The sequence below is a fragment of the Bidens hawaiensis genome, unplaced genomic scaffold (genome assembly GCF_021521415.1).
Source record: "Bidens hawaiensis isolate Kalapana, Puna unplaced genomic scaffold, B.hawaiensis_p1.1 tig00049260_1, whole genome shotgun sequence".
Classification (NCBI taxonomy): Eukaryota; Viridiplantae; Streptophyta; class Magnoliopsida; order Asterales; family Asteraceae; genus Bidens; species Bidens hawaiensis.
The window spans coordinates 104,374-115,846 of NW_027498830.1; the positions used below are offsets into that span (position 1 = coordinate 104,374).

At 33.1% G+C, this 11,473-nt stretch overlaps 2 protein-coding genes across 2 annotated transcripts; one reads left to right on the forward strand and one right to left on the reverse strand.

The window, feature by feature from the left end:
- Window positions 1-2,065: 2,065 nt before the first annotated feature.
- Window positions 2,066-4,825, forward strand: LOC143597943 (membrane-anchored ubiquitin-fold protein 3-like). Its single transcript, XM_077076308.1, has 3 exons — window positions 2,066-2,410; window positions 3,548-3,718; window positions 4,650-4,825. The coding sequence occupies exons 1-3, from the start codon at window positions 2,281-2,283 to the stop codon at window positions 4,703-4,705; spliced, it is 357 nt and encodes a 118-aa protein (XP_076932423.1). The 5' UTR covers window positions 2,066-2,280; the 3' UTR covers window positions 4,706-4,825.
- Window positions 4,826-5,887: 1,062 nt separating this feature from the next.
- On the reverse strand, window positions 5,888-10,712 carry LOC143597937 (uncharacterized; the record flags this gene model as incomplete). Its single annotated transcript, XM_077076301.1, has 5 exons — window positions 5,888-6,107; window positions 6,192-6,334; window positions 7,080-7,175; window positions 7,279-10,549; window positions 10,603-10,712. Coding segments are annotated over 5 exons (3,840 nt in total), but the record flags the coding sequence as incomplete, so codon positions are not given.
- Window positions 10,713-11,473: the final 761 nt, after the last annotated feature.

The window sequence follows — 11,473 nt, forward strand, 5'->3', positions numbered from 1 at the left end:
TCAAAAACAGGTTTAACCCGGTTAAAAACCCGTCTGTCTATATACGTCAGCTTCAAAACTAATTTATAGCTCACATATCATATCCATTTATAGCTCATTAACCATTCCATGTAATGCCCGGTTGAAATTTGGAAATCAATTTATTGTAAAGGAAAATAGGAAATATCAATTGGAAATTAATATATGGTAACTAGTTCCAGCCGCAATGGCAGTATCAATACATAAATACCAACACTGATTGGATAATATCAATTGACGTAAGTGTTGGTTGACGTACGTGAAGACTCAAATCTATTGGTAGCATATGGTAAGCAAAAGATTCTTGGTAATGCTTTGGTTGACAGTTTCTCAAGGTTATAAAAAAAGATGATATATGTAATCTGTCAAAACTTCTTTACAAAATATAGACCTTTAAAGTGTAAAGAACCGGACGTTCAATGAACTGCTCGGGTTTAAACCGAAAAACGGTTTGTGCACCTCTAGTAACAAATGTGTCAACTACTATTTTAAAAAGGAATCGGTAAATAGCATATGTTGTTTAATAATTTATTGTTGTTGTATAATAAAGGAAAATGATTTAAAATGAAAAGTGACATACCTTTACACTAAATGTGTCAACGGACGCACCAATAGTAATGGAGTCGGATTCTTGATGCCATTGAATGAATTAAACAAACAAATGTAAGTAATACTAAACAAATCAAAATATCAATTGATAATTAGAAATAATTCTTCATTAAAAAGTGTTGATTGGCCATGTAAAGTTTAAAATATCAATTAAAAAAGTGTTGGTTCACCATTCTTTTAGGCAACTAGTAAACCAAGGATAGAATAATAATAAGCTATTGACGAAAATAAAAGATCATTCCTTTTGAAAATTAAAGTTGAAATCTAAGCATTAGTGAAAAATAATTGAATTGAAAAAATTCCTTAAAGTTAAATCACTATAGAAAAAATTCCAAGCAGAACAAATCTAGATTTTAATTAAAACATATAACTTTATTTTAAAATATCAACATTTTTAATTTTTAATCGTCAATATTGATTTGACTTTTTGAACAGTTATTAAGTCAAATTCGATACTTACAAGTTACAATCTTAAAAGTAAATACAATATAATTGCCAATATATTAAATCCATAATTAAATTAAATTGATTTATCTAGTGAATATGGGTTAGAACAAGGAGGAAGTCATGAGAGCATGACAAGTGACAAAACATGGTACTCTTTTATTAGAATAGTAAGATACTTATCCTTATTGAACCGATTAATCATTTGTCTCTACTCAACCACCCGACTAACGAACCGTTCGATTAGCGACTAACGATTTCTACAACAGATTCCTGGGAATGCTCTAATTAATCAGAATCTAATCTAATTTAATCTAAATATATATTAAAGCAGCATGATTTTTCCATATGGCATCATTTTAGGGCTTCCACATAGGATGTCACATAGATGCCATGTGAGCAGTTTCCTATTTTATCATCTCTTCTTCCAAACACAATATGGAGCATGAACCCGTTTAGTTATGTTATAACCCATGACCCGGTTTCTCATCTCTTCTTCCAAACACAATATGGAGCATGAACCCGTTTAGTTATGTTATAACCCATGACCCGATTTCTCTTCAAATACAACCATCTTCATATGAAGATAACATTTTGTAAAATTTTGAAAAATGAATTATTGTGTGATACAAGCCTCGAACCAAAGACCTTATGTTTCAAACAAAAGATGCTTACCAACTCCACTTAAATAGTTATTGTGTTAAATTTCTTGACTTTTAAATGATATATTGTTAATTCACTTATAATTAATGTATTACATATAATAATTTTTTAATTTTATTATATTTTTCATCCGTGTGAAACACGAGCTCCAACCTAGTAATCAATCAATCATTACAAATCAATTATTATACTCTCCTGTTGAGTAACAATATAATATCACTAGAATATCTTTTATTAATTAAAATTAATAAAGTAAAATAAATAATAAATAATACCTTAATAAATAAAAATATATAAATAGAAAGAGAAGAAAAGAAAGACCAGAACAGGGGTTGTTTTCTTTCCTCGTTCCCTTCTTTCTTTCTTTCTATGTCAAGAAACCTTCATATTCTCTTACCCTAACCCCTTTATTATTATTATACCCAAATTCATTCAATTCTTGGTTTTTTTCATCTGGGTTTTATCTTAATTTGAATAAAGATTGTAACTTTTGAATCTTTTTTAGGAAATATCAAGTGGGTTATGAGAATTTGAGGTGGGTTTTTAATGGCGACTGAAGAATCAATTGAAGTCAAGTTCAGGTTAGCTGATGGCAGTGATATTGGACCTAACAGATACAGTCCCACCACCACTGTTGGATCTTTGAAAGAGATTATACTTTCACAATTGCCTAAAGGTCAATTCTGTCTTTATTTTATTATTTTGATTTCTTATCTATATGATTTGATTTACTGCCTTGACTGAATTTGATTTTATTTTTATGTGTTTTTGTGGTTCAATTTTATCTTTGTGGGGTCAATTTGGTGATGGGTTGTTCTTCAAGTTTCATGTTCTTGGTGTGGATTATAAGTTGATTTTTTTAATCAATTTTTTATTTTATGAATTGGGCATTTGGCTTGATTCTTGAATCTTGAAATAAGTTATTGGTTAATTGTTGAGACAAGAATTTGTGAATTAGATTAGTAAAGTTGCTAAATTTTAGGGATTTTGCAAATTTGGATGAAATAGTTTTTATAGCAATGTCCTAGAATGTACTTTTTGATAACTTTGGCCTTTTATCCGTCCGCATCGTTTTCATCGATTAATTTTCGTTTTTGGGATTTAATTAATATGAAGTGAAATGTGATACAAAATAACATTGACAGCTTTTATCAACCAGTATTTTCTGATTTGCCCATGAGGAACTGACGGATTTGGTTTTTGGTTACCTGAGTGGAAGGGATGAATGTGTGCTCACAAAATAGTATGAAAAATGAAATAAAATTGTATGAAAGAATAGTAATTTACTAACTTAGCCTTATTTGTCATTGTTATCGGTGAAGTTGATAAGTACCACCGATTAAAGTGGGCCTTATTGACGTTTTTAATAATTATATTAATTAATACAACCAACTACCCTTTTTAGAATAGGCCACTGCATCCGCAAAATAATGGAAAAACAAAAAAAGTTACCGAAATTTCGTCATTTAGACGTCAAAAACACGGAAATTATTTAAGATATGTTATATATCGAAGTATGTTGGTTATATAGTGTAATCAAATATTAGCTTTATGATCTTTTTATATATATATAGAAAATGGTTTAAATAAAAAAGCAAAGTATCCTAAGAAGTGTAGGAAGGCTAAAATAAAGCCTTCCATGTAAATAGGACACTATACCTCTTATTATACGACACTATGCGCTTTTTAGCACACTGTAGACCTAAACCATTAACAACTTTGATGTATATATTTTGACCATTTATGTATGCATTATGTCTTAATGTCTATACTTATACTAGTCTTATGATGAATATATTTTGACTGTTTATAGATGAAGAAAGGGGTCCTAAGAGCATAAATGATATGAAACTTATCAATGCTGGGAAGATTTTGGAGAACCATAAAACGCTTGCGGAATCTAGGTCTCCGGTGAGTGAAGTTCCCGGAGGTGTTATCACTATGCTTGTTGTCGTGCGCCCTCCCATGCCAGACAAAAACAATGGTAACTAATTCTTTTATATGTATTGATTAGATCTTTGCTATAGGTTAGATGCAATAAGTTACGTTTTGGGATTTCTCATACCAAATGCTAAGTTACCTCCGTGTTAAGGTCACTTGCCCAAACGAGACGAACCCGGGCTCGCCTTAGCCCAAGCTGAGCTTGTTTAACTTACAAGAGCTTGAGTTTGTGAGTAGCTTTTCAAGCCCGAGCTAGGCTCATTATTATTTTTAAGTAATTTGTATACAATTTTTAAGTATTTTGTATACATATATTTATGATTTAAAATTTTATATATAACATAATATAGACTATTTAGTTATTTTATCATGATATTATATATAACAAGAATAATTATATAAAGATATAATAAATATATTAAATAAAAAGTAATATAAATAACAGTCTCGTTAGGGTCGTGAGCAAGCTTGAGCACGATAAGTGAAGCTCAGACATTGGCTTGTTTAATTTAAACAAGCTTATTTGTAAGTTCGAGCTCGTGTTAGCTTGGCTCTATTTGAGCTTTTGGTGAACTAATCTTGAGTAGCTTACGAGTGGCTTGGCTTGTTTAAGTGATTTCATCAGTGACAGGTGGGTCCCGTGAGTTTTCCCCACCATGCTAAAGAAAGAAAAACAACTGCATCTAAGATGTTGAAAGTATTAAACAGTGTTAAATGGTAAAATATTAGAATATAGATCAATGGCTTTATATGTTGATGCTATATCTCCCAAAATAACATGGTTTGACTTTTGGAGTCAAGTATGTTACTTCTTAACTCAAAATCTATGCCTCTTATATTAAAGAAAGATAAAAATATGGAGTTTCTTCCATTTGAATATCCAAAGAATTCAGTATGATAATTGATACATGAAGGTCAAATTTTGAAATTTTGACTTAAAATGTCAAAGACTAACACGTATGGATTTATGACAGACACCCTGCATGATGGCTCCTCAAAGCAGAGCAACTGTCCATGTGCGATTCTCTGACCGTAAGACGAACCGGCCTCGCTTGGGCACGCGTTATGAGAATGTCAAACTAGATTTTTCAGTGTTTCTTGTTGCGGATAACATATGAAAAAAGGGTCAGTGGTCATTTCGACTTCTTTTTTTATTTTTTTTATTTTTTTGGGTGTTTGTTTGGAAGTTTGACTTGGTATCTTAAGGGGTAAAGAAAGAGAATGTATGGTTATATGCTTGGATGTGTATATAGAAGCTTTGTAGGCTAAAAGCACATGTTTTTGTTTTTTTATTTTTAATTTAATTTCATCTTTTAATGTGGAACATCAAGATAAAGTATGTTATGATATTATGTTTAAATCAAAAGCTTAAAAGGCTCCACCTTGTTGAGAAATCTTTCATTCCTGGTACAACCATTAAGTTGCTTGACAAAGATCCAACATCAGTGGAATATTGTGATTGATCACAATCACATGCTATTTGAAAGCTTTTTTTAAGATGAATGATTTTGAGATATTAAAAGAGTGTTTTTGAGTTTTATGACTATTAAACAATAAATCCAATGTGATTTTTCTAAAGCGAAAGTGAACCAGTTTTTAAAGCGGTTTCGAGTTGGGTTTGGAATCGGTTCTGGATCGCAGTCCGATTTTTTTTATTCACCTCTAATGTGGATTGTGGCCAATGGGCAGAAATGATTAAATAGAAACTTTGGCACCAAACAACTAAAAATATGTAGAATTACTTTATTCTAACCTTTGGGCAAATAATGTATCTAGATGATGACAAAAATCATATATACTAGTTAATTGTCACTTAAAAGTTCTATAAATTATTTGATTTTATGCAAAGGTAGAATTACCTATCTGGAATACACACAACATTAGATTTGCCAAACTCACTACCATTATTGCAACATATGTTAGATGAACTTGATCACTAATAAAAGAATATATATATTTTTTATAAACATGAATCACAACATGAATACCAAAGCCAAAAAGCAAAGAAAACATCAAAGACCAAAAACATGGTTAGATTATTCTAATAAATAATTTGACCCTTTTGTAGCTAAAGCAATTTACACCACCGGAAAACACGCATCTTCTACTCAATGACCCTGCAGTTAACACCAAAACATATTCACAGATTCTGTTGACCTTAGCGGCTCGGTTGACTAACTTTGACCCTACCAAAAAACTTCCATTAAGATTATTATCTCAGATTCTTGACTGTCATCAAAAGTTTCTGCCTCTCCCCTTCAACCTCTGCAAGTTGAAGGCTTAATTGCGTGTAGCGCGCATGCATTTCATGCAACTCGGTTTCCACATCTACATATTTACCCTTGATCTCCAATGTGTCTTTGATCAGCTCATTGATGTCTCTAAAGCTTCTAAAGATTGCTTCTTCATCACTATGTTGTTTAAGGAAAGAACTGCAAAAACATAAAAGATCATTATGTTTGACAAGCGTTTGATCTGAATGACAAAATTACCATTTTGACCCTTATGGCTACTACCTTTTGAATTGAATGTTTGATTTGTTCTTCACCATAAGTGCTCCAGCAAGCTCAATTTCCAAAGCAAGAACCCTCCCTAACGTGTTTCCATCTCCCGTGAAATCTTTAAATCTTGGGTACATACACTCGAGTTCTTCATTCGCCTTTAGTAACAGACTAATGATTAGAACTATAATTTCTAGGGCCCATGTTAAATTGGCCGTTTTCGCAGGTCGAACACTAAATCGTGTCAGACACATGGACCTGAACACGAGTTCAGTGGGTTGACATGCACACACCACCATTTTATCTATTAATTTATCTTTAGCATATAAGTACTCTAAAATTATAGGCTTTGGCCAAAAATGCAAATGTAAATGAAATGATTACGTTAAACATCACATTTATTTCTCTTTATCTTTTACATATATAAATAATAAAATATATACTTTCTACAACGTTCAAAAATAAAAAGGTTAAACGGGTCAACCGAATCTTGTCAAAACACATGAACCGGGGAACACGACAAGAGTTATCGCCGGTTGACATGACACGATTCGTTAATTTGAATTATCTTATTTTTAGCTTTCTACATATCGACACTCTAAAATTGCAGGCATACAGCCAAAAATGTAAATTTATATAAAATAATTACATTTAAACTATAAAACAACAATTATTTCTCTTTTGTTTTTTTACATTTGGCATAATAAAACTAATTTTTTTAAGTGTACGAAAACAAACGGGTACCCAAACATGGCTCATTTAGCTAAATGTGTTTATGGAGTTTGACCCAAAACTGACCGGCCCCATTTAGAATAAACCCAAACACAGATTTCATGTTAGATTGGTGCCTTGTCAAATATACACTCCAAGTTTTATGTATATTTAAATCAAAGCTCAAATTACCTTGTGTAGTTGCATAAGTTCCCTCTGTAAATCTTGAAAACTTGAGTCATGACTCATCAATGCAAGAATTGATCTCTCGTTTTTCATCTTTTCCAACTACATTTCGATAAAAGCAGCACTTAAGCCGTTTACCATCCTTATAAAAAGTGAATTATTTTAAACAACAAATAATATCATCATACCAAGTTATTTACTTTACCTCAATAATCTGTGCAACAATCTTTTCTTTTTCTTCCTTGCAACATTCAAGATTTAACAAAGCACAATCGAGTTCAGCCTGCATCGACTCCAAGTCACCTTCCAATCCCCCGACTTTAAACAACAAATCTTCAATCTTTTTCAAATAAGAAGCTTCCGATTTCTTCCGTATCTCAATTTCATCAAGGGCATCTTGTAACTTAATCAAAATATCATCACCATGCCTTTTGGAAACAAAAAGCTGGTGCTTCAATTCTTGCACTGTTGTTTCACATTGTTCTTTCATAAAAGCTAACCTTAAAGATTCTGATGGCTTTTCGGGCTCGTTTTTGTCTTGAACAGGTTTCAAACTTTGTGCATATTTACTCACTTCTGATAATCCTTCTTCCAGAATAAGTGAGTACACATCTAAATATAATAATCTTTCACAACTTATTTCATGAAGTTGAACATCTTTTGGAGCTAAATTTGGGCAATTTTCAGAAGAAAATGTTTGTTTAACAAGGTTTTGATTGGTCTCAAACATGGAAGAAACCTGGGCAGCTAACAAGTCAAGATTTTTCTGCAATTTGGTAACCGCAATCGAGTAATTTAAACGACCCCTTTCGAGTGCTGATTCTAAAGTCGTTATCTTTTTCTTGAGTTCTGTGTTAGCACAAGTTAAAGCATGTTTTTCTTCAGTTAGTTTCAAGATTTGGCTGGTCATGTCAGCTCGTATGGATTCAGTCTTGGTTTTGTAGGCGGAAATGGTATCGCCGCATGTTGAATGCTCGGTTTTTAGGGTCTCAAGGTCTAAGAGGATCTTTTCCAGGTTTTCCTCAAGCTCTTTAACCCTTTTTCCAGACTTTAAGATTTGATCTTCCATATCATCGCGCACCGATTCGGTTTCAGATTTATAGGTTAAATGCTCATCTTTTAAGTTTTGAAACTCACCCAAAATCTGCAATTGTTTTTCCTCAAGCTCTTGAACCTGTTTCTTGAGCTCCAAGTTAACACAACCCAAATCATGCATTTCTTTATCAAGTTTTAAGATTTGATCTTTCTGGGTCGAAATCATGTCACCACATGTCGAATGCTCGTTTCTTAGGGTTTGATACTTGCTCATAACATCTTTTTGCTTTTCCTCAAGTTCTTGAACCTGTTTCTTGAGCTCCAAGTTAACACAACCCAAATCATGTCTTACTTTTTCAAGACTCAAGATTTGGTTGTTCATATTTTCTTGGGTCAAAATCATGTCGCCACATGTCGAATGCTCGTTCTGTAGGCTCTTTAACTCACCCAAAATCTGTTCTTGTTTTTCCTCAAGTTCTTGAATCTGTTTCTTGAGCTCCAAATTAACACAACCTGAATCATGTTTTTCTTTTTCAACTTTTAAAATTTGATTTTTGTGGGTCAAAATAGTGTCGTCACATGTCGAATGCTCATTTTGTAGGCTTTGAAACTCAACCAAAATCTGTTCTTGTTTCTCTTCTAGTTCTTGAACTTGTTTCTTGAGCTCCAAGTTAACACAACCCAAATCTTGTCTTTCCTTTTCAAGTCTCAAGATTTGTTTGTTCATGTTTTCATGGGTCAAAAGGGTGTCGCAACATGTTGAATGCTCGTTTTGTAGGCTCTGAAACCCAAAATTTGTTCTTGTCTCTTCAAGTTCTTGGAGTTGTTTCTTGAGTTCCGAGTTAATACAAGCCAAATCATGTTTTTCTTTTTCAAGTTCTAAGATTTGGTTGTTCAAATTTTTGTGGGCCAAAATCGTGCCGCCACATGTCGCATGCTCGTTTTGTAGGCTTTGCAACTCACCCAAAACTTGTTCTTGTTTTCCCTCAAGTTCTTGAACACTTTTCTTGAGCTCCGAGTTAACACAACACAAATCATGTCTTTCCTTTTCAAGTTTCAAGATTCGGTTGTTCATATTGTTCTGAGTCAAAATCGTGTCGCCACATGTTGAATGCTCGTTTTGTAGGCTTGTTAACTCATTTAGAATCTCTTCTCGGTTCTTCTCAAGCTCTTGCACGAGTGCTTCTGCAGTCTTAACCCTTTTGTCCAGTTGTTCTTGAACACAATCCAAATCATGCTTTTCTTTAGCAAACTTTAAGGCTTGATCTTTCATATCACCACGTATCGATTTGGTCTCGGCTTTCAAGCTCGAGACAGTATCGACACATGTCGAATGCTCATTTTTAAGGCATCGAAATTCTTCCGATATCTGTTCTCGTTTATTCTCTACCTCTTGTACTAGTGACTCAGCACTCATAACTCGTTTCTCGAGTTCCCGTTTAACACGCTCCAATTCTTGTTTTTCTTTAGTGAACTTTAACGCTTGGTGTTTCAAATCATGGCGTATTGATTCTGTCTCGTATTTGCAGGTTGAGATAGTGTCGTCACATGTCGAATGCTCATTTTTGAGTCTTTCAAACTCATTAAAGATCCGATCTCGATTTTCCTCGAGTTCTTGCACGAATGCTTCAGCAACCATTACTCGTTTTTCGAGCTCCTCGTTAACACAACTTAAAGCAAGTCTTTCTTTCTCAAATTTCAAAATTTGATCTTTCATACAAAGACGTATCGACTCAGTTTCAGATTTGCAAGTTGCATGTTCATATCTAAGCTTCTGAAACTCTACAAGAATCCGGTCCCGGTTTTCTTCAAGCTCCTGCACGAGTGACTCGTAATAAGACTCCATTTCATTCATCTTCTTAACAAGATTCCCCCTTTCGGCTTTTGCTTCGTTTAATTGGCATAAAAGTTCCAAACTTTGACTTTGACTGTCTCCCAAGTCAACAACTCCTGAAACTCCCGTTCCCTTTTCAAGATTCGGCACAATACCAAGAATCATTTCCAAATCCGAGTTTATAAAGCTTATATCGGACTCACGGAACATAAGAATCTTTTTCTGGAGCTCGCGTATTCGACCCTCAACAAGAAAAAGCCCTTTGACCCGTTGACTTTGTGTCTTATCCAGAAATTGTGACCTTAATTTTATTTCACTCAGCTGTTGCAACTCATCTTTGAACTTTGAACATTCTGATTTGAGCAACATAACCTCTCTTTCTAGTTTTAGGCCTGAAGAGATCTCGTTTGTTAGATGTTGTGTGATCTTTTGTGTTTCAATATTCATCCCGTTAGCATGATTATGCAACACGTTTAATTCTTGCTTAAGATCAAAGATGAAAGATTCAGCCATTTGCAAGTTATTTCTGAGTCTTTGATTCTCTTCAAGAGCAATTACTAAGTTGCTTGAATAATCTGTGTTGCCTGTTGACTGGGTTTGACTATGGCTGCCCCATTTAAGTCCCGGGATTCAGCATTATAACCTTCTGAGTTGTTACACAGGCCGTTATCTTCAACGGGCGAATCTGAAAAATCTTGATCCGTACCCGTTTCTTCCATAATTGGTATAAGTTCTTTAGATGCTGATCTGAAATGTGTTCTTGTATTAACCTATTTAAATGTCAAAAAAAAAAAGAAAAGAAAATTAGTGGTTGCCATATAAGTGATTGTATGTTGTAATAAACAAGTGTTTGGATGTGCTCTATGAAAGTGATGATTTCCTATTTTGCCATTGTTTAAGGATATTTTAGACTTTCAATAGATAGCTGGATATAGGGCTGTTCAAAAAGCTCGCGGCTCGTTTAAATTAAAGCACAAATTTATAAATATATACATGTGTGTGTATTAACTTAAAGTAGTATGACATTTTTTAATGAAGAAAAAAAAATGAAATTTCTCTTAATATTAAAATTCTCGTTTGGCTCATTTACAAGTGAACCCCAACTTGTAATATATACAAATTATAACTCAAAAATTATAACACAAATTTAATATATATGCATCATGAATTCTAAAGCATATAAAGAGTTAAGTGCCATTTTAGTACCTGTGGTTTGTCCAATTACGCAACTTTAGTACCAGTTTTGAATTTATTGCAAATGGCTACCTCACTTTTCTAAAACTTGCAATTTTGGTACTTTTTTTTCTAACCCTTCAATTTTGTCCGTTAAGTCAGGGGCAAATTAGTAATTTTGATTATTTTATTTATTTTCTCTTTTAGCTAAGTGCCATTTTCATACTCGTGGTTTGTTAAATTACACAACTTTAGTACTTTTTTTTGAATTTATTGCAACTGGATACTTGATTAATTTTGGATAGACAACCAAACCAAAGAGGCATTACATATTACAATTAAAAGATCATCTCTAACC